This window comes from Mesoplodon bidens (genome assembly GCF_964165515.1).
Source record: "Mesoplodon bidens genome assembly, chromosome: 3".
Taxonomy (NCBI): Eukaryota; Metazoa; Chordata; class Mammalia; order Artiodactyla; family Ziphiidae; genus Mesoplodon; species Mesoplodon bidens.
This window is the reverse complement of record NC_138178.1, coordinates 63,145,162-63,173,150: the sequence shown is the minus strand read 5'-3', so window position 1 is coordinate 63,173,150 and position 27,989 is coordinate 63,145,162. Positions and strand designations below refer to the sequence as shown.

General features: G+C 48.9%; 1 protein-coding gene across 1 annotated transcript; it reads right to left on the bottom strand.

The window, feature by feature from the left end:
- Nucleotides 1-34: 34 nt before the first annotated feature.
- On the bottom strand, nt 35-27,938 carry CCDC33 (coiled-coil domain containing 33; the record flags this gene model as incomplete). Its single annotated transcript, XM_081229171.1, has 9 exons — nt 35-103; nt 1,155-1,268; nt 2,253-2,339; nt 3,398-3,564; nt 4,577-4,667; nt 4,763-4,894; nt 5,094-5,182; nt 5,397-5,562; nt 27,870-27,938. The coding sequence occupies 9 exons, from the start codon at nt 27,936-27,938 to the stop codon at nt 35-37; spliced, it is 984 nt and encodes a 327-aa protein (XP_081085297.1).
- Between the last annotated feature and the right edge of the window lie 51 nt (nt 27,939-27,989).

Below are 27,989 nucleotides of genomic sequence, written 5' to 3'. Positions count from 1 at the left end.
TCTGCTGGGATTTAGAGAGCTTGTTGAGCTTAGTCTATGAGCTGGGCATCAAGGGGTCCAGCTTGGAGGGTCGCCTTTGGTTCTTGGAGAGGGTGGAGGGGTTCTGTGGTGGGCAAAGCAAGATGAAGTGAGTATGCCCCTGTCCCCAGCAGGGTGACTCAATAAAATGACTTCTCAAAGATTTCCAAACCCATTTCACCACAGCAGGTCATACCTAATTTCTGTCAAAGTCTCCAGGGCTCAGCGGGTGAGTTTGCAAAGGTAGGCCTGTGTTCCACCCAGTTCCCCCATCCTTTTCAGGCCTTTCCAGCAGGCTGGAAATGAGCAGAGTACTGATGATTCAACAGCGGAAGCAATCAGGGGGTTTGCTTTGGGGGGCTGGGTGGCCCAGGGCTGAGCTTGAGGTACAGTTGTGAATAAGCCTATTTGTTCTTGGGCAGTTGGCAGTGTTTCTCTCTGGCAACATGCCCCCCACCTCTGGCAGGTCTGTAGCACTGCAGTGGCCCAAGAAGTGCGTGTTTATGGGAAAATCTTAGGCACTGTGGAGTGGAGAGGGGGCCACGCCTACTCTACCCATGAGCAAATCCAGTCCTAAAGTACAGCCAGTGCCACAGCATTTGAGAAATGCCCCTGTGGGCAAACTGTCAACCACAACCCCTCCTTTTTTTTTTTTTTTTTTTTTTTTTGCGTTACGTGGGCCTCTCACTGCTGTGGCCTCTCCCGTTGTGGAGCACAGGCTCCGGATGCGCAGGCTCAGCGGCCATGGCTCACGGGACCAGCCGCTCCGCGGCATGTGGAATTCTCCCGGACCGGGGCACGAACCCGCGTCCCCCACATCAGCAGGTGGACTCCCAACCACTGCGCCACCAGGGAAGCCCCACAGCCCCTCCTTTTTGATACTCATCACCACCCGAAGGGGAGGGGGTGTCTTGGCAGGGTTCTCTATTCCCCTTAGACAGGCGGGGGATTGAGATGGGGTAGGGGCTTCGGCTGGCCACTGAGCAGAAGTTGAGCCCAGGTCTTCTGACTACCAGCCAGGGAGCAGGGCCCCCTGGACAGGTTTTCACAAGGTCCAGTGACTCGGGGGGTGGGGGTGTGTGGCTGCCAGACCCACCCCCCGAACCCCACAGAGCTCCTCCAGAGGGATCACTCACAGACTCATCTGTGATGATCGTGTTGGAAGGGGTCCTCAAGCCATACTCTTGTTCCTGCAGCCGTGTGGTCAAGTCCTGCTTCTCTCGTCCCCAGCATCGAGCTGAGTCCTCTAACTATAGACATGAAGAGACACAGATGGAGAACCACTGGGCAGCAGCGCCCATCCCTGAGAGCTGGGACAGCCCAAACCTCAGCCTGCTCTTTGAGCAGAAAGCAAAACCCTGGGCAACGTGGGCCTGCTACCTTCCCAAGAGACCTTAGGATAACGAGGGTGGGTGGACCAAGCGACAGTTTGAATATGACTGATGGACCTTCTCTGGGTTCCACCAACATACGGAGCTCCAACACTGGTCACAATGAGCCCTGACCCTCCTGACACGCAGAGTCCCGTCAGTCCTCAACCACGGAGCTGCAACACTCCTCACGATGAGCGCCAACCCTTCTCAGACGTGCAGCCTCGGCCCTGGTCACAAAGGGAGCCCCGACCCTCTTCACACACAGAGCCCCAGCCCTTCTCTAACATGCAGCTCTGACTCTGGGCACACACAGAGCCCAGACCCTCCTGAAACACAAATCCCTGACCCTGGTCACAAAGGGAGCCCTGATCTTGGATGCAGACTGAGCCCAGACCCTCCTCACACAGGGAGGGAGTCCTGACCGTAGACAAACACCGATCACCAACCTGACACACACGGAGCCCTCACCCTGATCACACACAAAGTCTCGGCCCTCTTCTCACATGGAGCACCGATCCTGGTCACAAATGGAGCCCTGACCCTGGATGCAGACTGAGCCCCGACCCGCCGTACCCACTGAGTCCAAACATGGTTAAACAGGGAGCCCTGACACTCCAAATACAGGGATCCCCAATCCTGGTCAAAAATTGAGTCCTGACTCCCCTCACACATAGAGCCCTGATCCTTTCCAAACACAGAGCCTCGGCCCTAGTCACAAATGGACCCCAACCCTCTTTAAACATGGAGTCTGGACCCTCCTCACACACAGAGCCCCGATCCTTCTGAAGCACAGAGGCTGAGCCTGGTCTCAGGCTGAGTGGTGAGGCCATCTGGCCTGTGTGACCCCTGCACCTCACCTACCTGGCTTTCCAGGGAAAGAATCCGGCTCTGAGCGTGTTCCAGCTTGGCTAGGAGGTTAAACTTGTCTGAATTATTGGCAAGAAGATCCTGTGGGCAAAGCAGAAACTCACACATGGTCCCCACTGCGGGCTGTAGCTATGTGAGCTCAGGAGGCCAGGTGACACTGAGGGAGAAATCAGCCCGGTCTGAGTTCCAAAATCAGCTCCCCGATGCAGAGCCTCAGACCCAGGGCCAAAGACCCTGAGGCCAATGAGCCTCAGACCCCTGCCCGGAGTTTCAGACCTGGCATGTGCCTTTTTCACAGTTGTTCTCCCCACATATTTTGACTGTATGAAATTTTTGCACACCAATTTTTAAATGTAAAATGCACCAGGGAACACTAGGTTAGTGCACAGAAAGGGATCTTGAGCTGGGGGTCATTTTGTAAAGTGAAGGATCTATTTGTAAAGCAAGGGCTCCCCGTCCTCCGCACTTTACATGGATGTCCATGCATCAGGTGTGCTTTCAAACAGAACTCACCTCCTGGGAGTCCTGGGATGAAGAGAAAAACTCTCCTGTGCCCAGCCCACCCTGCTTTTGTAATTCCAAATGTTCTGTCTTCGGGTTTGCATAAAGCAGGGGCACCTGCAACAGCCTCGGAGGTAGGGAGGGGCCAGGGACACCCACCTATGTGGGCAGGGTACCCTTGCAGTGGCCTGGGCCATCTGTTTCTTGCAGCCTCTCTGCCAGGTCTCCTCTTGTTCTCAACTCCCCAGGGTCCACCTGGGATGGGGGAAAAGGGCTCTCCAAGGCTGTACCAATCCCAGGAAAGGCTCCAGAATGGAGTTCTGAGAGGCCCGTTTGGAGCCCAACTGCAGGGCAGCCAGGTGGCAAACGGGGTCAGGGGTAAGTTAGGGGATTGCTTTCTCTCCCAGGATGCTAAATGAGGGTAAGGGTGAAGCTTTCAGACTCATGTGTGTTCCCCAGGGGAAAGGAGCCAAGGCCTGAGAGCCAGAGGCTCTCTAGGAGACTCCAGGCACATTGGAGACCCTGGGAAACCTTGCTCCTGGTCTTGGGCTTCAACTTGGATTGTGCCTGAGTGATTTCTGGGTGCCTGGTGACCTGCGCAGGCAGGCCCAGGCCAAGCTTGTGTTGGTGGCTCTTACCAGCAGGGCCTGCTGCTGCAGAATGATGGGGGCCGACTGGTGGCGGTTCTTGTCCAGCTCTGCCCGCAGCCTCGAGTTTTCCGCCAGCAGCATTGAGTAAAGGTCAACAGGCAGATTCTCTCCCGTTGGACCCGGGGGAAGGCCAGAGGCTGAGAGCATGGGGAGGGCTGTGGGATGTGGCCATAGATGTTCATGAGATGGGCTTTCCTGACTCCCTATCCCTGGTTCAATCTGCCTCAGCGTTTTACTTCTTTATGCCCCTCCTCTGCTCCCAAGCCTTCAAGGGCTCCCTACTGCCCGTGGGATCAGGTCCACACTCCTCCTCAGGCCATCGTTCGAGGCTCTTTAGAACCTGACCCCAGTGTTCTCTCTGATCACTCCCCCGCCATTTGTCCTGGGTCTGTTTCAGCTCCTCACCTCTATTTTCCTCCCTCCTCTGCTCCTGGCATCGTCACTCCCCAGGCCTGTGCCTGGCTGTTTCCCCTCCCTAGGTTGCCTTCTCATCTCTCACCCTAACCTCAGGGTTCCTGAAAGGTGGGCCCAGCTTTCTTTGTTTCTTAAAGACCTTCAAAAATGCCCCCTACCGACACCCCCACGCAGTGAAGGCTGACACAGGGCTGGGCTCACAGGGGTCCCCAGTGAGGTGGCACAGAAATCCTCTGCTTGGGCTGGCCTGATGCGGGGTGACCTGGTTCTTTCCTGCTCATCAGAGCTGCCTCTGATTGGCAGTTCTAGATGGCTTTGGTTAACATCAGTGGAGAAAGCAAATCATTGATTTAACCAAAATTGTTTTGTGTGTTTTATAGAAGCAGACTCTTTGAAGATACAGGGAGATGAGCAAATAATTTGAAGGGTCCTGGAGTTAAGAGGTTGGGAACTGCTGCCCCAGACAGCCCCTCTTTGCAGGTAGCCCATCTCTGTTTGCTCTAATCTCAGAGCATCTTCTGGAAGGTCTGAGCCTCTTTCTAGCATGGCTCACACACTGTCCCCTCCATGTGTTCTGAGGGACTCCCTGACAGGAGAAGGGAGCTTGGGGGACCTCTGGAAGTGCTCAGTGCCTGATTGAGTACTGAGGGGAACAAGCACCCTCTGCTGCAGTTTGAAGGTGCTCCTGAAACTGAGAGGCTCCAAGAAGGCAGGGCCTCCAGGGATGGGACAAAAGCCGGGGAGCAGGCTCACCGACATTGGGCTTTCCCTGCAGCTTGTTCTGCAGGGGCTGGTTCCTCTGCCGCAGCTTGTCCTCCAGCACCCGCTCCATCTTCTCAATCACCTGGAGGGCAGAGCACAGAGGCTGGGATGGCCTAGGGGCTCCACACCTTCCCGTGTGTGGCTGGGCCTGGGCAACCTGGCCCTTCTGGCACCTGCCTTCTCCTGGTGCCTCACGGTCTCCTCCAGCGCCTTCATCTGCTGCAGCTTGTCCTGGTATCGCCTCAGCAGCGCCGCCTGTGGCTGCTGAGCCTGGTGCAGGAGGAGCAGCTCCTTTTCTCTGTCATTCTTCTGATGGTGGGGGAGGGAGGGGAAAGGGGGGAAAGCAGGGGTGCCCTTGACACTTAGGGTCCACCCCAGGCCACTCTGCTCAGTCCTCCACTGCCCTGGCCCCCTGGTCCCTACGTCCCTCTCCCTTCTAGCCGCAGATGCTTCTCCAGACGCTCCCTCCCGAGCCCCCTTCCCCTCTGCCTTCCAAGCCCAGGCTCACTCGGATCAGCTCATTCTGCAGATGCTGCACCTTGTCCCTCAGTTTCTTCATGTCCAGCTCACTCAGCAGCAGCTTCTGCTTCACGGACGCTGGTGGAGGAGGAGCTGGCTCAGGGAAGAGGCACCTCCCAGTTCAAATTGGCATAGTTAGGGGGCGGGGGGGGTGTCTCTCAGTCCTGGGGCTTGACACAGGACTGGACTCTCAGTTTCCCATCTCAGAGAGGACCCAGCCAGGCTCCTACTAGCCTGTGTCCTGGGAAAGCCTCCCACCACCCTGTTCCCTTGGTGGCCTGTACGCCCTCACCCAGGTTCTGAGCTCTGTCAGTGATGTCTGGCTCCTCTTCTACCCGCTCCTGGCTCAGCTGGCTCCTCAGCATTTGGTTCTCTGCCTCCAGGATGCTGGTCTGTTTCCGTAGTGACAGGATGTCCTCTGCCATCTTCTGCATGGCCCGCCGGTAGCTGTTCATCTCCTATGGACCCCAGAGCTCAGAGCTGAACCCCCAGCCCCACTATAGCCCCCACCCAATATCTACACCCACACCTGGAAGTCAGTGGGTCACTCCCGAGGCCAAAGAACAGAGAGAATCCCAAGCTGTGCCCTCAAGTCTTAGCAACTCCTTGGAGGGGTGGTCATGACAGGGTCTTCACCCCTTCTGGCCGTGTGAGAGCAGCTGCACAAATGTGCTCTCCTGGGGGTGACACCTTTTCCCGGGAGGCCAGCTAGGGGGGACCCAGGATTCAGACACTAGGTGAGGAAGCCCATGAGCGATGGAGACTTGAAAGGCTCCAGGGCCAGGTTTCCAGGGTCAGGCTAAATCAGGGCCATTTCTCCACCTTTTCCCTTCTCCTTTCTCCTTTCTCTAATCCCTCTTCTTCCTCATGTCACTGAGAACCCAGGGAAGAATCTCTCTGAAATCTCGCTGAATGCTTCTTGGGAGCCAACCCTAGGCACCAGCCTCCCAAGCAGCCTAGGGGGCATGAAGGGACACAGGGTAGGTAAGCCCGGGAGATCCAGAAAAGGACTCAGGGTCAGGGTTGGGATCCAGCTACAGGATCTAGGCTGTGAGGTGGGGACGGAATGCCAGGCTCTGTCACTAGGTTAGGAGTAACAGTAATACTAATATCTGGTGTTCACTGAGCATTTACTATGTACCAAGTCAGGCCCATCTCCTTCATTTAGCTTATGAAGGCGGATACCATTATCATCCTCATTTTACCGACGAGAAATCCAAGGCCCAGAGAGGCGAGTAGCGTGCTCAGTCACAAAACTAATGAGTGGCAGGGTCAAGGTCTGAAATCCAGGCTTGCTGGCACTTGAGTCCGTGCTCTTAAACGTTGCGCAATCCTGCCACGATGCCCCCATATATGGAAACTTCACAGTATGTTGAGAAGTGATGAAAGCAGGTTACTAAAAACAATTAAGATCTCAATTTGGGAAAAAAATTCATGTTTGCCCTTGTGTGTGCATAGGAGAATTAATAGGCTATATTTACACGTACTTGTTTCATAATCAGAAATTCCCTATTGTTATTTATAAAAAGTTTTGGGAAGGGAGTTTCTTAATATAAATAGTACAACAAAATATAAAAGAGGGACCCAAAATGTGAAGCCAGGAAGCTCGGTAGAGGGGGAGGAGGTAGGAGCTAGGTTTGGGGGAGGAGTGGGAGGAGGGAAGCGAGGCCAGCAGGAGCTTGCTACGCCTTGTCCTTCCTGACACTGTGAAGGCCTTGCCTGTGGGGGGTGGGCCTCCTAGGCCCGGCCAGGAGTGGGATACCAAGTCCTCAGGAAGCAGAGCTCTGTCCCAAACTCCCACCTGGGCCCCATGCTGACTGAGGATATGGCCTGGCTCCCAGCCACTGCCTTCAACCTGCTGCATGGTGGGCCACTGGCTGCCTGGGGAGGGGTTTCCAGACAGCAGGGGCTCATCAGACGCCACTTGTCACCTGCTGCTGTCTAGCCTTCTGGCTAGACTCCCTCTAAATGGTGCCAGTGCTGGGCCCATCTCCCCAGCACCTGCCCCAGTCAAGTTTCAGGTCTTGGCTCCTCCAGATCTGCCCATCTGGTGCCCTCAGACAGCTTCATTCACTAGGACACTCAGCCCGGAGACTGCACACACACAGGGCTTTGTGGTCAGGACTCAGTCAGAAGCCCAGCTTGGCCACTGACTCACTGAGTGAGCTTGGACAGACCCCTTCACCTTTCTGAGCCTCCAATTCCTCTCATGGGAGAAGCATGGAGTATCTGGAAGCTCAGAGTCAGTGTGTGTGGTTCAGGGCCCTGCCTAGGGCAGACATGACTTGGAGGCTGTAGTTCTCATCCCACCCCATTTCTGTTCTAGTGCCAGCTTTAATCCACAGGCCAGACCCTTCCTCTTCCTCCTTCCTACCCTCACCCTGGGTTCCCTTGCTCTCTCCTCTGCTCTGCTCTACATCCTCAACTTATAGCAGCCCCTTGATGGACCGGGATTCGGGAGGTCCAGTAGACTGTCAAGAGGAAGCACATGATATTTTGGGAAAGGGAATTCATCTCTCCTTTCCCTCTCCAGCCTAGTTCAGGCTCTTATCATGTCTGCTCTGAACAATTACAGTAGTATCCAAATGGGTTTCTTTGCTTTAGGGTTATCTTTTAGAGGAGCACACACTCGTCCAAGAAAACATGTTCAAGGATGCTCCATGCACTTCAGTTTATGGTTTTATTCTAGGACACGCTCAGTCACTGGATACAGGCAGTACTTACAAAGAATGACCTAGATTCGGAGAGGAGATTGGTTCGGGTTGGGTGGAGTAGAAGGACATGTGCTCACTCCCTCTTGAGAGAGCACCGGAATCATAACTAACTGCTGAACAATCATTGACAGGAAGACACTGGAACTCACCAAAAAAGATACCCCACATCCAAAGACAAAGGAGAAGCCACAATGAGATGGCAGGAAGGGTGCAATCACAATAAAGTCAAATCCCATAACTGCTGGGTGGTTGCCTCACAAACTGGAGAACACTTATACCACAGAAGTCCACCCACTGGAGTGAAGGTTCTGAGCCCCACGTCAGGCTTCCCAACCTGGGGGTCCGGCAACAGGAGGAGGAATTCCCAGAGAATCAGACTTTGAAGACTAGTGGGATTTGATTGCAGGACTTTGACAGAACTGGGGGAAACAAAGACTCCACTCTTGGAGGGCACACACAAAGTAGTGTGCGCATCAGGACCCAGGGGGAAGGAGCAGTGACCCCATAGGAGACTGAACCAGACCTACCTGCTACTGTGGGAGGGTCTCCTGCAGAGGTTGGGGGTGGCTGTGGCTCACCACGGGGACAAGAACACTAGCAGCAGAAGTTCTGGGAAGTACTCCTTGGCATGAGCCCTCCCAGAGTCCTACATTAGCCCCACCAAAGAGCCTATAGCCTCCAGCGTTGGGTCACCTAAGGCCAAACAACCAACAGGGAAGGAACTCAGCCCCACTCATCAGCAGACAAGTGGATTAAAGTTTTACTGAGCTCTGCCCACCAGAGCAACACCCAGCTCTACCTACCACCAGTCCCTCCCATCAGGAAGCTTGAACAAGCCTCTTAGATAGCCTCATCCACCAGAGGGCAGACAGCAGAAGCAAGAAGAACTGCAATCCTGCAGCCTATGGAATGAAAACCACATTCACAGAAAGATAGACAAAATGAAAAGGCAGAGGACATGTACCAGATGAAGGAACAAGATAAAACGCCAGAAAAACAACTGAATGAAGTGGAGATGGGCAACCTTCCAGAAAAAGAATTCAGAATAATGATAGTGAAGATGATCCAGGACCTCGGAAAAAGTATGGAGGCAAAAATCGAGAAGATGCAAGAAATGTTTAACAAAGACCTAGAAGAATTAAAGAATAAACAGAGATGAACAATACAATAACTGAAGTGAAAAATACACTAGAAGGAATCAATAGCAGAATAACTGAGGCCAAAGAACGGATAAGTGACTTGGAAGACAGAATGGTGGAATTCACTGCTGCAGAACAGAATAAAGAAAAAAGAATGAAAAGAAATGAAGACAGACTAAGAGACCTATGGGACAACATTAAACACAACAACATTCGGATTATAGGGGTCCCAGAAAGAGAAGAGAGAGAGAAAGGACCTGAGAAAATATTTGAAGAGATTATAGTCAAAAACTTCCCTAACATGGGAAAGGAAATAGCCACCCAAGTCCAAGAAGAGCAGAGAGTCCCAGGCAGGATAAACCCAAGGAGAAACATGCCAAGACACACAGTAATCAAATTGGCAAAAATTAAAGACAAAGAAAAATTATTAAAAGCAACAAGGGAAAAATGACAAATAACATACAAGGGCACTCCCATAAGGTTAACAGCTGATTTCTCAGCATAAACTCTACAAGCCAGAAGGGAGTGGCACGATATATTTAAAGTGCTGAAAGGGAAGAATCTACAACCAAGATTACTCTACCTGGCAAGGATCTCATTCAGATTTGACAGAGAAATCAAAAGCTCTACAGATAAGCAAAAACTAAGAGAATTCAGCACCACCAAACCAGCTCTACAACAAATGCTAAAGGAATTTCTCTAAGTGGAAAACACAAGAGAAGAAAAGGACCTACAAAAACAAGCCTAAAACAATTAAGAAAATGGTAATAGGAATATACATATCGATAATTACCTTAAATGTGAATGGATTCAATGCTCCAACCAAAAGACACAGGCTTGCTGAATGGATACAAAAACAAGACCCATATATATGCTGTCTACAAGAGACCCACTTCAGACCTAGGGACACATACAGACTGAAAGTGAGGGGATGCAAAAAGATATTCCATGCAAATGGAAATCAAAAGAAAGCCGGAGTAGCAATACTCATATCAGATAAAATAGACTTTAAAATAAAGAATGTTACAAGAGACAAGGAAGGACACTACATAATGATCAAGGGATCAATCCAAGAAGAAGACATAACAATCATAAATATATATGCACCCAACATAGGAGCACCTCAATATATAAGACAACTGCTAACAGCCATAAAAGAGGAAGTCGACGGTAACACAATCATAGTTGGAGACTTTAACACCTCACTTACACCAATGGACAGATCATCCAAATAGAAAATTAATAAGGAAACACAAGCTTTAAATGACACAATAGACCAGATAGATTTAATTGATATTTATAGGACATTCCATCTGAAAAGAGCAGATTACACTTTCTTCTCAAGTGTACACAGAACATTCTCCAGGATAGATCACATCTTGGGTCACAAACCAAGCCTCAGAAAATTTAAGAAAATTGAAATCATATCAAGCATCTTTTCCTACCACAACGCTATGAGATTAGAAATATATTACAGGGGAAAAAACGTAAAAAACACAAACACATGGAAGCTAAACAATACATTATTAAATAACCAAGAGATCACTGAAGAAATCAAAGAGGAAATCAAAAAATACCTAGAGACAAATCACAACGAAAGGATGACAATGCAAAACCTATGGGATGCAGCAAAAGCAGTTCTAAGAGGGAAGTTTATAGCCATACAGTCCTACCTCAAGAAACAAGAAAAATCTCAAATAAACAATCTAACCTTACACCTAAAGGAAGTAGAGAAAGAAGACCAAACAAAACCCCAAGTTAGTAGAAGGAAAGAAATCATAAAGGTCAGAGCAGAAATAAATGAAGTAGAAACAAAGAAAACAATAACAAAGATCAATAAAACTAAAAGCTAGTTCTTTGAGAAGATAAACAAAACTGATAAACCTTTAGCCAGACTCATCAAGAAAAAGAGGGAGAGGACTCAAATCAATAAAATTAGAAATGAAAAAGGAGAAGTGACAACATACACCGCAGAAATACAAAGCATCACAAGAGAATACTACAAGCAACTCTATGCCAATAAAGTGGACAATCTGGAAGAAATGGACAAATTCTTAGAAACATATAACCTTCCAAGACTGAACCAGGAAGAAATAGAAAATATGAACAGACAAATCACATTAATGAAATTGAAATTGTGATTAAAAATCTTCCAAAAACAAAAGTCCAGGACCAGATGGCTTCACAGGCGAATTCTATCAAACATTTAGAGAAAAGCTAACATCCATCCTTCTCAAACTCTTCCAAAAAATTGCAGAGGAAGGAATGCTCCAAAACTCATTCTACGAGGCCACCATCACCCTGATACCAAAACCAGATAAAGATACAACAAAAAAAGAAAATTACAGACCAATATCACTGATGAATATAGATGCAAAAATCCTCAACAAAATACTAGCAAACAGAATCCAGCAACACATTAAAAGGGTCATACACCATGATCAAGTGCGATTTATCCCAGGGATGCAAGGCTTCTTCAATATAGGAAAATCAATCAATGTGACACACCATATTAACAAATTAAGGAATAAAAACCTATGATCATCTCAATAGATGAAGAAAAAGCTTTTGACAAAATTCAACACCCATTTATGATAAAAAAATCTCCAGAAAGTGGGCATAGAGGGAACCTACCTCAACATAGTAAAGGCCATATATGACAAATCCACAGGAAACATCATTCTCAGTGGTGAAAAACTGAAAGCATTTCCTCTAAAATCAGGAACAAGACAAGGATGTCCACTCTCACCACTATTATTCAACATAGTTTTGGAAGTCCTAGCCATGGCAATCAGAGAAGAAAAATAAATAAAAGGAATACAAATTGGAAAAGAAGAAGTAAAACTGTCACTGTTTGCAGATGACATGATACTATACATAGAGAATCCTAAAAATGCCACCAGAAAACTACTAGAGCTAATCAATGAATTTGGTAAAGTTGCAGGATACAAAATTAATGCACAGAAATCTCTTGCATTCCTATATACTAATGATGAAACATCTGAAAGAGAAATTAAGGAAACATTCCCATTTACCTTTGCAACAAAAAGAATAAAATACCTAGGAATAAACTTACTTAAGGAGACAAAAGACCTGTATGCAGAAAACTATAAGACACTGATGAAAGAAATTAAAGATGATACAAACACATGGAGAGATATACCATGTTCTTGGATTGGAAGAATCAATATTGTGAAAATGACTATATTACCCAAAGCAATCTACAGATTCAGTGTAATCCCTATCAAATTACCAATGGCATTTTTTACAGAACCAGAACAAAAAATCTTAAAATTTGTATGGAGACACAAAAAACCCCGAATAGCCAAAGCAGTCTTGAGGGAAAAAAACAGAGCTGGAGGAATCAGACTCCCTGACTTCAGACTATACTACAAAGCTACAGTAATCAAGGCAATATGGTACTGGGACAAAAACAGAAATATAGATCAATGGAACAGGATAGAAAGCCCAGAGATAAACCCACACATCTATGGTTAACTGATCTATGGCAAAGGAGGCAAGGATATACAATGGAGAAAAGACAATCTCTTCAATAGGTGGTGCTGGGAAAACTGGACAGCTACATGTAAAAGAATGAAATTAAAACACTCCTTAACACTATACACAAAAATAAATTCAAAATGGATTAAAGATCTACATGTAAGACTGGATACTATAAAACTCTTAGAGGAAAACATAGGAAGGACACTCTGACATAAATCACAGCACGATCTTTTTTGACCTACCTCCTAGAGTAATGGAAATAAAAACAAAAACAAACAAATGGGACCTAATGAAACTTAAAACTTTTGCACAGCAAAGGAAACTATAAACAAGATGAAAAGACAACCCTCAGAATGGGAGAAAATATTTGCAAACAAATCAACGGACAAAGGATTAATCTCCAAAATATATAAACAGCTCATGCAGCTCAATATTAAAAAAAAAACAATCAAAAAATGGGCAGAAGACCTAAATAGACATTTCTCCAAAGAAGACATACAGATGGCCAAGAGGCACATGAAAAGCTGCTCAACATCACTAATTATTAGAGAAATGCAAATCAAAACTACAATGAGGTATCACCTCACACCGGTTAGAATGGGCATCATCAGAAAATCTACAAACAATAAATGCTGGAGAGGGTGTGGAGAAAAGGGACCCCTCTTGCACTGTTGGTGGGAATGTAAACTGATACAGCCACTATGGAGAACAGTATGGAGGTTCCTTAAAAAACTAAAAATAGAGTTACCATATGACCCAACAAACCCACTACTGGGCATATACCTGGAGAAAACCATAATTCAAAAAGACACATGCAGAGAGGAAGAGAGAATAAACTTTTTCTTTATTAAAAAAAAAAGACACATGCATACCAATGTTCTTTGCAGCTCTATTTACAATAGCCAGGTCATGGAAGCAACCTAAATGCCCATTAACAGAGAATGGATAAAGAAGGTGTGGTACATATATACAATGGAATATTACTCAGCCATAAAAAGGAAAGAAATTGGGTCTTTTGTAGAGGTGTGGATGGAGTTAAGACTGTCATACAGAGTAAAGTAAGTCAGAAAGAGAAAAACAAATATCATATATTAACACATATATATGGAATCTAGAAAAATGATACAGATGAACAAGTTTGCAGGGCAGAAATAGAGACACAGATGTAGAGAACAAACGTATGGACACCAAGGGGGGAAAGTGGGGGGTGGGGTGGTGTGATGAACTGGGAGATTGGAGTTGGCATATGTACACTACTATGTATAAAATAGATAACTAATAAGAACCTGCTGTATAAAAAATAAATAAAATAAAATTCAAAAAGAAAATGGAGAAAAAATAATAAAATAGTGCTTAGTATTGGGAGGATTCTAATATCCTCCAGTGGAGAACTATTTGGAAGTGTTAGATACAGGCTTAATCCAAAAGTATAAAGCAAGCAAAATTGATCTTGTCATTTGTTGATTCTGTCAGTTTTCCTACTCTTATATCATGCTGTGTATAGTACAGTTAAGAGAGCAGAAGGTTTGAAATTACAGCAAAATCTACACTTACTATAAAACAAAGCTCCCAACTTCCCTGCAGAGTGTAGAAGCACCAACTTTTCATCATTTAAGCCTATTAACGGTTACACCAAACAATTTCACACAAGTGGAACAAGCACATTTGCCTATAAGGATGAAGAATCTTAGGATACAAGAATACATAAACTATTTTCTAAACTGAATTTAATAAAAATTATGGAATGGTCTAATACAGTATACTTATAAGCACATAAAATACCTTAAATGCATGTAATACCAATTATCCAATAAAATCTGAAACAGTAAAGCTTAAAAAAAATGACTTAGATTCACTTATTTTGACACAGAGATGTCCACACTGTATTATTAAGTAAAAAAAAAAGTGGCAAATTAATATGATCCCATCTGTCACTGGTATGTGTGTGTGCATGCGTGTGTATGTACATGTGTGTGCATGAGTGTATACATGCAGATGTATAGTTAACAGTGGCTACTGCTCAGTTTGGGAAGAGAAAGGAACACTTGCTTAATCTCTAATTTTTGCATTTTTACTAAGAATTTGTCCATATATTACTCATCAATTAAAAATAATTTAAATCTAAATACATTGAGGGCCATACCATGTTTCTGGATTGAAAGATGCAACATTTAAAGAGTTAGTTCTTCCCTAAATTGATTTATAGATTCAATGCATTTCCAATTAAAATCATAACACTCTGTGTGTATGTGTAGAAATAGATGGGCTGATTCTATGAGAAATAAAAAGAACAAGTGTAGCCAAAATATTTTTGAAGAAGAAAAGGTGGGAAGACTTGCTCTATCAGCTTTCAAGACTTATGATAAAGCTACAATAATTAAGACGGGGTAATATAAATGCAAAGATTGATAAGCAGACCAAAGCAAAACAAGAGAGAACCCTGAGAGAGACCCACACATATATGGACCCTTAATATATGACAAAGATGGTGTTACAGGGAGGCAGGGAAAGGATTGTAATTTTAATAAATGGTGCTGCATCAATTTTATATCTATCTGGAGAAAAGGGTAACTTGACTCCTATTACATACCATAATTAAAAATAAATTCCAGGACTTCCCTGGTGGTGCAGTGGCTAAGAATCCACCTGCCAATGCAGGGAACACGGGTTTGAGCCCTGGTCCAGGAAGATCCCACATGCCGCGGAGCAAATAAGCCTGTGTGCCACAACTACCGAGCCTGTGCTCTAGAGCCCGCAAGCCACAACTACTGAGCCCATGTGCCACAACTACTGAAGCCCGCGCACCCAGAGCCCATGCTCCACAACAAGAGAAGCCACCGCAATGAGAAGCCCACGCACCGCACCGAAGAGTAGCTCCCGCTCGCCGCAACTAGAGAAAGACCTCGTGTAGCAATGAAGACCCAACACTGCCAAAAATAAATAAATTAATTTAAAAATAAATAAATAAGTAAATTCCAGATGGATTGTAGATCTAAATGTAAAAGATAAAACAATAAAGCCTCTAGAAGACAAGGATAAGAATATCTTTATGCACTTGGGGTAGGGAAAGGTTTTTCACAACAGGACATGCCACAAAAGCACGAACCAGAATGGAAAGGATTAGTAAGTTGGGTACATTTAAGTTAAGAACTTTTATTCATGAAAAGACATCATTAAGGGGGTGAAATGGGCAGGAAAAGTGGGAGAAGATACTTGCAACAAACACAACCGGTGATGGACTCATATTCAGATATAAGCACAACTCCCACAAATCAATAAGAGAAAGACAGACTACGCCATAGAATAATGGACAAGAGATTTAAACTGGCCCTTGGCAAAATAAGCCAATAATCATCTGAATTGGTGGCCGCCCTCATTAGTCATTTAAAACCACAACAAGATACTACTATAACCCACCACAATGACTAAAACAAAAACAAAACAATCCTGACCATATCAAATGTTGGTGATGATCTAGAACAAGTAGAATGCTTAGTCACTGCTGGGGGAACAGGAAGTGTCACCACCCTTTCCGAGAACTGCTTGGATACTGGATCCTGTTCAAGTTGAACACATGCATAGCCTATGATCTAGCAATTATACTCCTGAATATATACCCAGTAAAAATGTGAATGCATCACATTGATGCGGTGAATGCATTAAGAAGCAGGGGTGGGCTTCCCTGGTAGTGCAGTGGTTGAGAGTTCACCTGCTGATGCAGGGGATGCGGGTTCGTGCCCCGGTCCGGGAAGATCCCACATGCCGTGGAGCAGCTAGGCCCGTGAACCATGGCCGCTGAGCCTGTGCTCCGCAACGGGAGAGGCCACAACAGTGAGAGGACTGCGTAATGCAGAAAAAAAAAAAAAAAGAAGCAGGGGTAAGAATATTCCTAGCAGCATTATTTGTAATAATCCCAAACTGGAAATAACACAAGTGCCCATCACAGTAGAATGGGGGGACAGTCATGCAATGAGATACTATACAGCAATACAAATGAATGAATGATGGTCACGTGAAACCACATGGAGGAATCTCTCAAACTAATTGTGAGCAAAACAAGTCAGACACAAGGTACATCCTCTAAAATTCCATATAGAGTTTCTTCAAAAGCAAGCAAACTTAAAAGAGTTAGAAATTGGGGTATTAGATCCCCTTGGGGAAGTGGGGGTGGTGGGGGACTGGGGGCATGAGGGAGCTTCTGGAGTGCTGGCAATGCCACTCTTCTTGACTTGTAGGACCTGTGGGGTTACATGTGTGTGTTCACCTTGTGATGATTCATCACTGTGAATCCATTTCTGTTTTGTGCATTTGTTTGAATGGGTGCCGTACTTCACACCATGACCCAGATTCCTGTTGTGGTGCTGCCCCTCCGCCTGCTCCCCCTTCCCCCCAGCTCCCAGGCTGTTCTGGTGTGCGGTGTGGGCAGGATGTCAGCCCCATCCCTGCCCAAGGTAGGGGTTGGGGGACAGAGGCCCTAGGAGGGGAGGAACCCTGCCGGATGCTGGGGTCCGGGACACCTTAGTCTATGTGTGTGCGGGTGGAGCGCTGAGATCTTCACGGTTGTGGTTCAGAATGAGCTCCTGAGGTTTGGACCAGCTTCCTCCTGGCTCTGCATCAACTCAGATGCAAAGTCTGAGGCTTGGCATTCAAGGTCTCTCACAAGCCACCCCCTCATGCCCATCGACCCCGCCCTTTCCCTCCAGCACACTCTTATTTCCCCCTTCACACTTCCACTCACGCTGAACTATCTGCAGAGAACCCCTCCCTCGTTCCGACTACCTAACCTTTGACATTTTATAGTCCACTCAGTAATTTGCAATTGCATGAGGACTGACAGTGTGTGTTGCTCCTGAGTGTGCATGTGTGTGCACACATGCACGTGTGCATGGAGGGAGTCCTTGGGAGGGCGCTGCCGGCGTTTAGTCTACCCCATGGGTCTAATAAGCTCCTCTTCTCATTCAGGGGTTCACCCTTTCTAATACCCTGTTGTTTTTCACTCAGCAGTCCTGGGGGTGAGCAGAGCTCACCCCTCCTTCTTTTTTTTTTTTTTTTTTTTTTTTTCTGCACCCTCCACGGCCCCCAGCCAGTCAGCTTCGTCTATTGTAGTGATCTTATTGTCTCTTTTGATTCCCCTGCCCTGCCCAACCCAGATGACAAGTTCTCTGAGGGAAGTCTGTGCCTGTCTTCTCTGCTGTATCCTCATGCCCAAGCACATCACCCGGCACCTAGTAGTCCCTCGATAAATATTTGTTGCTTAGTGACTGCAGGAACAGAAATCACATGAAAGGAGGTCTCAGCTCAGAGAGGATGGGCTGTGACCCTCTAACCATGAAGTGACTTGGCCAAGGCCACTCAGCCAACAAGTGTTCCCATAGCCTGGCCTGTCTAGACTGGGCCCTCTCTGGAGCCCTATTCCTCCTCTGCCCAGAATCGTACAAACAGAATGGGGCAGACAAGAAACGTAATTGTCGGAGCAGAAGCCAGGAAGACAGAGAGGAGAGGGGCTTGGCAAAAGAGTACTGGACAGCGTCCCAAAGCTCTTTTCTTGCTGCCTGGTGCTGAGGTCTCCGTCTTCCCAGGGTGCAGCTCTGAAATCTGACTCCACCCTTATAAAAGAGGGTCCGTGCCCTGCCTCTTTGTAACAAACCCTAACTCCACCTCTTTATTGATAGGCTCTGGCTCCACCTTCTGGACTAGCCCTCCTCTGAAGAAATGCCCTGGCTCCGCCCCTTCCTGGTAATAGGTAAGCCCCCTCACCCCTCCTTCTTGACAAAGAAAGATGAGGCCCAGAGCAAGGGAAAAAAAGAAATGGAGGAGATGGAGAGCATGCCTCCTGATGAAGTGGGGCGCCCTTGCCTCATCCGGATGGCTGATGGGTTTTGGGGGACTCCATGCCTTGGAGATTAGCCCTTCCACAGGCCCCTACACCATCCCCAGCTGGGCTGCTCTCTGAGAGTGAAATCTCCCCAGTAGGGATGAAGGGGGGACCTGGCCCTGGCTTACCCTCCCTCAGTCTCTACTGTGGCCGGCGCCCTCAGTCCCAGGGGACCCAGAGAGGAAGCAGCCTGGTGGTCCTGCCCCTCCTCCCCAGCTCCACCCACCCTCACAGCTGAGCCATGATTCTAGACTGCAGCCCTGACCTCTCCCCACAGACTGGGATGGGCTCCCCACTCAGGGCCATGCTCTGCGTCACAGCCCAGCCTTGAGAACATACAGGACACCATGACCCAGATTCCTGTTGCGGTGCTGCCCCTCCACCTGCTCCCCCTTCCCCCCAGCTCCCAGGCTGTTCTGGTGGGGGTGTGGGTGGGATGTCAGCCCCATCCCTGTCTCCTCTCTGGGCTAGCACACCCTCTAGGGACACTGACTCCACCTGTTCCTGACCCTGAGTGTCCACTGCACCCCCCTCACCCACTGACACCCCCCACCAGGACCCCAGCTCTCAGAGCCAGCTGAGGTAAGAAGTGTCAGCTGGCCCTGGGTTCGAATAACTTCCCTGCTCCTGGGTACTGGTGGCCTTTGCTGCACTAACACCCCCTCTCTTGCTCTGGAAGGGTTGTCACTGTTCTCTGAGCCTCAGTGTCCTCATCTATGGAATGGGAAAATAACCCCACCTCAAGGAGTGGCTGTGGAGTCAGGGAATGTGAGGAGGGCCAGCCTGGCCTGGCATATAGGGTGTCTGGAGATGCTACCGCCATCTCTGTACCACTTTTTGAGTGTTTTGGTTTTTTAAAAAAATTATTTGGACAATAGCCCTGGGTACCAAGCACAAAAGGTATGATTATCTGACTGCTCTCACTTTACAGAAACTGAGGCCCAGCACACACCTCACCCTCCCTTACCTTTAATTAAGGAGGAGGGGTGGTGGTTATCTTTCACAAAAGCCTGAAGAGGGCAATGCTTGCCTCTCTCCCCGACAAATAAGAAGTTTCTTATGGTGGAATCAGAGGCACCTCATCCAAGTGGGGATGTTCAAATATCCCTGTGGTCACTACCAACTATGTTGGCCAAAAGGGTCCTTATACCTTCATTGTTCAGCTGGGGAAACTGAGGCTAGGAGACAGCAGTGTGCCCAAGGTCTCAGAAACTCAGTTATAAAGACTTGGCTGGGAGCAGCTCAGTAAACACATAGTCAACCAACACTTGCTGAGTGCTGCGTCTGTGCTATGCTGGGGACCTGGAGCCCAGAGGAGCCCAGACTGTCCCCACCTGCAGTGGGCTCCCCTCTACACTGAGGAGATGGCAGAAAGTGCCTGTGACAGAGGGAAGCTCAAAGGAGGCTCTTAACCCAGCCTGGGGTGGGGGAGGGGGGAGGCAGGAAGGCTTCCTGGAAGAAGTGATGATCTGAGCTGACTCTTGGGAATGAGCAGGTGTTACCTGGGGGTGGGGACAGGGCTCTCAGAGCAGAGGAGACAAAGGCAGAGAGGTGAGAGAGCATGTGATGAGGAACAAAGCAGGTGAGAGCAGGGTGCGGGGGTGGGTGGGGAGAGGCAGGGGTACAGTTGGAGAGGTGTCAGGGCAGACAGAAGACAGCTTTGAAGGCCATCCTGAAGGCCGCTGAAGGGCCTAGGCTGTGGGGCAGTGGGTGCCTGTGAGAAGCTCTCTCTGGCTCTGAGCAGGGAGTACCAATCAGGAGAATGAAGGCCAGTAACAGCCAGCCTGGTGAACGTGTTGGGACCTGTGCCAGGTGGAGGCGATGGGCATGGAGATGAGGAGGGAGGACCACAGGAGGGAGGGGAGCACGGAGGAGTCATCAGGAGTCAGAATCTGGAGTCCGGGGGGAGGAGGTGCATGCACGGAGTGCGGAGGACAAGGAACTGGTGCTGGGTGTGAGGTACCTGCGTGCCCTCCAGGTGAAGGTGATCACAGGCAGCTGATGGCTGTAAGCTTCGACAGAATCTCAGCTGGAGATAGAGGGGTGGGAGGACAGCCCGCCAGATGTGATGGAAGCCTTGGAAGGAAGGAGGTTTTCCGGAGTCAGGGGAAGTGTAGAGTCAGGAGGAGATTCAAGGACAAATGAAAGGGGTGGTGGTGGGAGAGGAGCCCTCAAGTTCAGGGAAATTGCCAGAGGGGTGGGTGGAAAAGGGGTGGGAGCAGGCTGGCAAGGCCAAGGCCACAGAGCTTCAGAAAGGAGGGGAGATGGCCTTTGGCTTTGGGTAATTGCACATTCAGTAATATAGACCAACCTTCCCTTTAGATAACTTAAAAACCTGGACACAAAGTGAAAGTCACCTTCTTAAACATATAAAGAGCTGATGGGACAGTGAGGAGTTATTGGACATAGATAAGAGAGGGGGGTGGGGGAAACCCACACAGTGGAATACTACACAGCAATGAAAAAGAGGACCCACAGCACCAAGCAACCATGCAGATGAATCTCACACAAAAAGTTGAGCAGAAGAACTATACATAAAATAAAACACACATGGCACAATGCCCTTTATAGAAAGTTAAAAACAGGGACTATTAGGCCATAGCGATTAGGGAGGCATACGGAGGTGATGACAGTATAAAGAAACAAAGTGGGTCCAGGGTCCAGTTTATCTAAAGGGAAGGTTTGTCTGTACTACTAAATGTGCCATTACCCAAAGCAGAAGGCCATCTCTCCTCCTTTCTGAAGCTCTGTGGCCTTGGCCTTGTCGGCCTGCTCCCACCCTTTTTCTCCCACATCTAGGAGAAGAGGGGCACCAGGGGCTTTGGGTGCTGGTGATATTCTATTTCTTGACCTGGGTGGTGGTTTCATGGATGTTTGCTTTATAATAATTTGGTTGTGTTTTATTGGGTTGGCCAAAAAGTTCATTTGGGTTTTTCCATAAGATCTTATGAAGATTTTGGCCAACCCAGTATTTTTATGTTCAGTGCAATTTTCCCCATAGGGATTGTATTTCACAGTTTAAAAGGTTTTTTTTTTTTTTAACTCCACATTTGTTTATTTATTTATTTTTGGCTGTGTTGGGTCTTTCTGTGCATGGGCTTTCTCTAGTTGTGGCAAGCAGGGGCCACTCTTCATCGCGGTGCGTGGGCCTCTCACTATTGCGGCCTCTTTTGTTGCGGAGCACAGGCTCCAGACGCGCAGGTTCAGTAGTTGTGGCTCACGGGCCTAATTGCTCCGCAGCATGTGGGATCTTCCCAGACCAGGGCTCGAACCTGTGTCCCCTGCATTAGCAGGCAGATTCTCAACCACTGCGCCACCAGGGAAGCCCTAAAAGGTTTTTGAAAGAAGGAGAAAGTGCAATAGCTTCCCAACCTGCAGAGGGAGCCTCTGGGCTTGACCTCAAGGAGGTGGCCCCTGGTGACATTGGCCAGTGCTGTGAATGCCAGGAAGAGGATGCGCAGGAGGAGGAGGACGGAGGGGGACAGTGAGGTTGAGGAAGGTCAGAGGTAGCTGAGGACACAGGGTCGAAGAGAGGCATGCGGATGGAGAGACAGGGTTTTCTGAAGGATGAGAAGGCATGCGGGGCAGGTGTATAGGGGGCATGGGCTGGAGTAGAGGGGGTTGGGGGGCTGGGCAGGTATAGATGGGTGTCTGGATCAGAGGCAGTGTGGGTGGCAGGGCTCTGCAGGGGGTGGAGTGGGTACAGAGGGCGGGTGGCGACGCCCAGCCAGGGTGGTGGGTTTGCTGGGCTAGGCACGCACCCTTCCTGCTTTGCCCTTCCCTAGGCAACCACTCTGGGTCCCCAGGCCTCAAGGATCCCTGGCTGGCAGGCCTAGACTACCTGCCATGTGGTTTGCCTTTGCATCCGGCAGAGGGCATCCGCCTCCCACAGATGCTCTGGTTTCAGCCTGTGGTGGGACCGACGCTGGCCTGAGTGGGCCCTGAAGCTCTTGGGGGGCATGTCTAGGGGTGCTGTCTTGCTGTCCAGCCCCAGGCACACATGTCCCTCCTCCAGGTAGTCCAGCCTGCCTTCTCACACCCCCTGCCCCAGAACTCTTATCTGCTGGAGACTCTGCTGGGTGCCCTCTGCTGAGAACCACCCATGGAGGCCAGAGAGGTGCAATGACTTGCGGAGGTCACAGCAAATCCTGATCCTCAACTGGGGCTTCTGTTCTGAGCCAGAGAAAATGATGGGGTTGAGAAGGGAGGGGAGGGGCTTGGGACAAGAGCCATCTCAAAGCACTGAAGTGACCCTGACTGAAGTAATACCTGCACAACGGCAGGCACCTGAGGCTGACCACTGTGCAAAAGGAACAGTTGAGAGAGACTAGGATATGCAGTTTAAAAAGTGTACCCCATCCCCCCGACACGCACCCCAAAGCCTAAAGCTTTACAAGTCTTCTATCCACCCAGGAAGATACACTAAGCCCAGGTAGAGCCTGTAGGGGTCATGGGGGCCTCATGACAGCAGCCCCGCTTTGTTGAACGTCTGTCACTGGCCAGGCCCTTTATACACTTCTTCTCTAATCAGAGCTATGAGTCTGCGAAGGAGGCATTTTCATTCCCAATTTTCTGAGGAGGAAGCTGAGGCCAGCGTGGGAAGAGCTGGGTGACTTGGTCAAGGTTGCCCCGCTCACAGGAGCAGAGCTGCAATTCCACCTGGGGCTCTCTGGGCCTTGTTGAGGGAGGGTGCCATGGAGCCCAGGGAGCCAAGCCTGGGTTGGGGGTACTGAGCTGTGGTCTCCAGGGGGACAGGATGAGATGCCACCCTGCCCTTGACCTTCTCCTTTTCCCAGGGACTGGGGCTATTCTCCTAGGCAACATGTCTGCTGGGGGAGGGGAGCCATACCCATCCCCTTCAAGCAAGGTGCTTTTAGGGCCCTTAGGAGCTGCTTTTCTGAGTCAGAGATAGAAAGATTCCTGCCCACCACCCTCCCACCCCGGCTTGGCCAAGCCTGTTTCCTGGTTTTCCGGGACCCCTACACAGGCAAAGAGGGGCTATTTCTATTTCCTCATAACCCACTCTGCCCCTGAGAAACCAGCTAATAATGTAGTAGTGTATACACCCTCCCCCCAGGGATTTTCTCCGCCCAGAAGGGCACAAGGGTTGGGCAGCCCCCTCCCACTGCTCCTGGCTGACTGGTCTGATCTCTGTAGCCTTCTTCAGGCAAGTCTCATGGTTCTCCGTCTCCCTATGTTTGGGCTTTCTTTGTATTGCCTCAATACACAGCCTACCTCTCTGGTAGATGAAAGATGGCTGAAATTGCTGGCTACTCCTCTTGTTAGTCTAATTTCCCTCGCCGTGTAACTGGACGAGCCTTAGAGACTTTGCAGAATGCAGCATTGCAAAGTTCTGGGACTTCTCAGGCCAGGTCATCAGAAGCCTTGTAGCTTCCACCCTCCCTCCTGGAATGCTTGCTGTTTCCCCAGGGAAGGAACCCCACTACCCTGAGATGGCCATGCTGTGAGGAAGCCCCAAGTGTGTGTGGGAGAGAGAGATGTCCACCTAGCTCTAGCTGCTGCAGCCCCCTGTCCCGTAAGTCATCGCAGCTGGGAACCCACAGATCGTGGATTGAGACCAGTGCTCCCTGCCGTGCCTGGGCCTAGCACCTGACCCACAGAACTGAGAATTATAAAAGAAAACATTATTGCTTTAAGTTTTGGGGTGGCTTATTATGCAACAGCAGATAACTGGAACATTCTCCCTGGCCTCTGGAGCCCTTCAATGGCTCTTACATGCATAATAAACTTCCAACTCTGAATTTCAAGGTGGTCTGCCCCAGCACAACTACATCACCTGGCCACTCAGCTTATGGGCCAGCCTTCCTGGGCTCCTCCCTATCTTTTTATTTTTTTTTGCGGTACGTGGGCCTCTCACTGTTGTGGCCTCTCCCGTTGCGGACGCGCAGGCTCAGTGGCCATGGCTCACGGGCCCAGCCGCTCCGCGGCATGTGGGATCTTCCCAGACCGGGGCACGAACCCGCGTCCCCTGCATTGGCAGGCAGACTCTCAACCACTGCGCCACAAGGGAAGTCCTCCTCCCTATCTTTTATCTCACTACTTCTGTCAAGAAGCCACCCCTGACCTCCCACCCCCACTCCAGCCTGGCTCTCCTTATCCCACCAGGGACCACCTACACAGTCTCCCTTTAGTTCCTGGGAGACCCTGACATGTGGAAGGACCTCCCCTCCTCTCCTCAGCCTCTGGTTGCCATCCTGAGTTGGGGAGGTAGGGCCAGGAAGACCCCCTGGGACTGGTGGCCAAGGACCCTGCCAGATTTGTCATCAATTGATGGACAGAACCCCTGTAGGTCCCCTCAGGACATCTGAGAGGCCACTCTTGGTTAATCCAATACCTTTAAGGGTGAATTAACCACTTTTCTTTAAAATAAAATGGAAACATTCAGCTTGTACAAATTGGTGCTGGCTTCTGTAGTTCTTGAGATCAGAACCCTGAGCGAGAGCTCAGTTCTGGGGGGCTGTCTCAGGGAGACGTGGGAGAGGACAGAGGTTGTACCTGACACCAGAAGGAAACAGCGATTCCAAGACGCTGGAGCTGACCCATGTGATTATTTATAGTGTTTTCTTGGTTTCTTGAACGTTTGCATACGAATCAAATGTTTTTTCTATCATGAGCACAATCCTACGCAGAGTTTAAAAATTAATCCATTAATCCAACTGTTGGTTTTATGGTCAATGACCTACGACCAGTACTTCTTGGTGGATTTCTCCTCTCCAAGGCTCTAACTAGATGACCCTTAGGAAATTTATTCTAGAATAAAGAAGTTGTAGTTCTGTTTGGGCCACTATTGATATTCTAGATGGAACCCACTTGGCCAATTAATCGTACTGGCTCTAAGGAAGACCATAAATTCATTCATAAATATGAATTGTCTTTAAATTTACTTGCGCTCGGAGAAATGACCTACATTTCAGTCAAAGAATACAACTTTTTCCCAATTATTAAGAGGGACCCTTCCTCTGTTATGGGATGGATTTATATGGCTTACACCAGGCTATTGTGGCTTAAGTTTAAGGGACCCCGGCTTATGTTGGAGACAGTTAAATTAGTCTAATGACACTAGGAAATTGGGCTGGGAGCCTTATGAACAATGCCAATATATCATTTCCCTTAAAGATAACAAATGACACCAAACAGATTGGGTCACGTGACCAGGGGTATACTGGGCAGCACCTAATGGAAGTTCTTGTCTTAAATTCTTACTTATGACCTTATAAATGCTACTACCTATATGATTATATTCTGCCTATTTTACAAGATTATTGTTTCTTGTCTTACCCAATGTGTGACTGAGTCTCTGATAAAAATGATGACTTAGGCAACTTGAGATGATTGCCCAGGTACATAGTTCTATATAAGATCAATGATTGCAATAGTGTAATTCTAGATATGGGAAGAAGCAACAAGAGGGAATCGTTACCTGGCACAAAACAGACTAGTAAGACACGTGGTCCAAAGATTTTTGGCCACTGTTAACAGGGCCTAGTCCTGTAATAGCACGTTGAGTGACCTATCAATGAAATCCCCGCCTGACCTAGGAATGAGCATTCCTAGTGCTGTGGAACAAATTGGTCATGCAATGCCTCCCAACCTTGGTCGAATCTATGCCCCAAATGGGGGAACTGTAAAACAAAGAATGTTGTCCCCATCTAGTTCTACCTATAGTATACTCTGAAAGGAATTCAAGGCAAAGATCAGGAATGAGGTACTCAGTGCTCTGGGAAAACTGGCAGAATAAGGTCTTCAGACAGTTAGATATTTTCAGGAGAAAACTGTATGAGTCCAGAGTCTTGCCTCGTCCCATACTTAGAAGAGCACTAAAGTCATTCACTGAGATATCTGTTCCTTGGGATTAGCAGTATCCTTCTCCCAAGATGTGTGCTTGACTGCATGTACCCTTCTCCGAAACCACATATATACTACTGACCTCCCTCCTTACCTCTTCAGAGAAGTTCCTCAGAGCTATCTGAGAGGCTGTCTCCTGGGCTAGAGTCCTCAGTTAAGTCCCCAAATAAAACTGAAACTCACAGCTCTCACGTTGTGCTTTTTTTGTTTTTCCAGTTGATGTCTCCACACCTCAGTTGTCAGCTGAGCCTCCCAACCACAAGCAAATCTTGCAAATTGCTGTTTAAAACTGGTTCCCTGAGGGGGAGGCAGTTGCCTCTTTGTTCAACCCAAGGTTACAGAAATGAAACAAAAGAAGTGAAATTTCCCTTTCTTCTGTTCTTTCTTTTCCTTCCTGCTGCAGCAGAGATGGCGCCTGGAAAGCTTTTGTGCTTAGCACACTGAAGCTCAGAGGGGTGGCGAGGCCTCGGCCGCTGACCCCAGCCCCTGCCTAATTGGCCCCGGCCCCAGCCAGGCTGGCTAATTGAGCAGGGCCTGGACAATGGGGCTGGGGGTGGGGCTGGCTTGGGGGCGGGGCTTCCTGGAGGATGCTCTCCCGTTCCCGTTTCCCTTCCCAGGCCTACCAGAACTCTGCTGACCTTCAAGGCTCCACTCTGGGCCCTCCTCCTCCAGAAGGATCCCGTGGGCCACCTCAGCCCAGCCATCGATCACTCTTCTTCAGGTTTGGGGCTCAGAGTCCTGCCTCTCCTAGACTCAGCTTGGGGTTAGCCCTTGACCTCAGCCCAGGGAAGTACAGGGCCAGGCACTCACGGGGTTGGTGAGGGGACAGACCCCAGCCCTGGCCTCACAGGCTCTGCTTACTCTCCCATAAAGAGCCCCTTCCCCAGTGGTCACCTCCTGTTAGCATTCTCCTTGGTTAGAACTTTGCTACCTCTGAGTGCCCCATGTCGGGTATGAGGAGAGCCCTGGCTGGAGTCCAGAATCTTGGGTCTTAATCCAACCTCTGCTCAAATCTGCTGAATGACCCTAAGCAAGGCCCTTGCCTACTCCAGGCCTCCTCACCTGCAGGCTAGGGATATGATTGCTGTGAGGTGTGCTCTGGTTCTTGCCACAAAGAAAGAACAAATGCTTTGGCTACTGGGGTCTGAACGAGAAAGTTGTCACTAACCCAGGCAATGCAGGCCCCCTGGCCTAAGGCTGGTTCACTTCCTTTTGGATGCCCCCGTCTGCCTCACTCTTCTCCCTCACTAGCCCTTGTGAGCTCTGCCCTACCTACAAGACTTCCTGGCCTGACTGCCCCAGGCTAGCCCAGGCCCAGCCACTTTCTAAGATGTAGGCCTGGACCTCCAAGAGGCCAGAGCCAGGGCCTGGATTAGCAGGAAACAATGATCACTTTAAGGGGTTTTCCCAGAAGTCCTTCTCTCTTCCCTTTCTGGGTTCCCGGGTGTGGGCTCCGGTAGACTTGGATGGGCTTGGGAGGCCCCCAGAAGGTTTCTGTGACCACGGGTATCTAGGGGCCAGTGCCTGTAGGCCTGATCTTCTAGTCCTCCCTCTACCTTACTCTGGGGACACCTTTATTTGTTGCCAGGCAACACACCCCAACACACCTGGCTGCTAGGTGAGCCAACCCATCCTCCCAGAACCAGCGAGTGTGGGAGCAGACTTACAGAGCAGCTGTCAAGGAGGCCTGGGGCAGACTTTGAGGCTGGGGGGGATGGAGTCTCTGGCTCCCCCATTTTTCATGCTAGCGGTTCTGTTCCCCAGAATGGGGCCCCAGGGACGGTTGC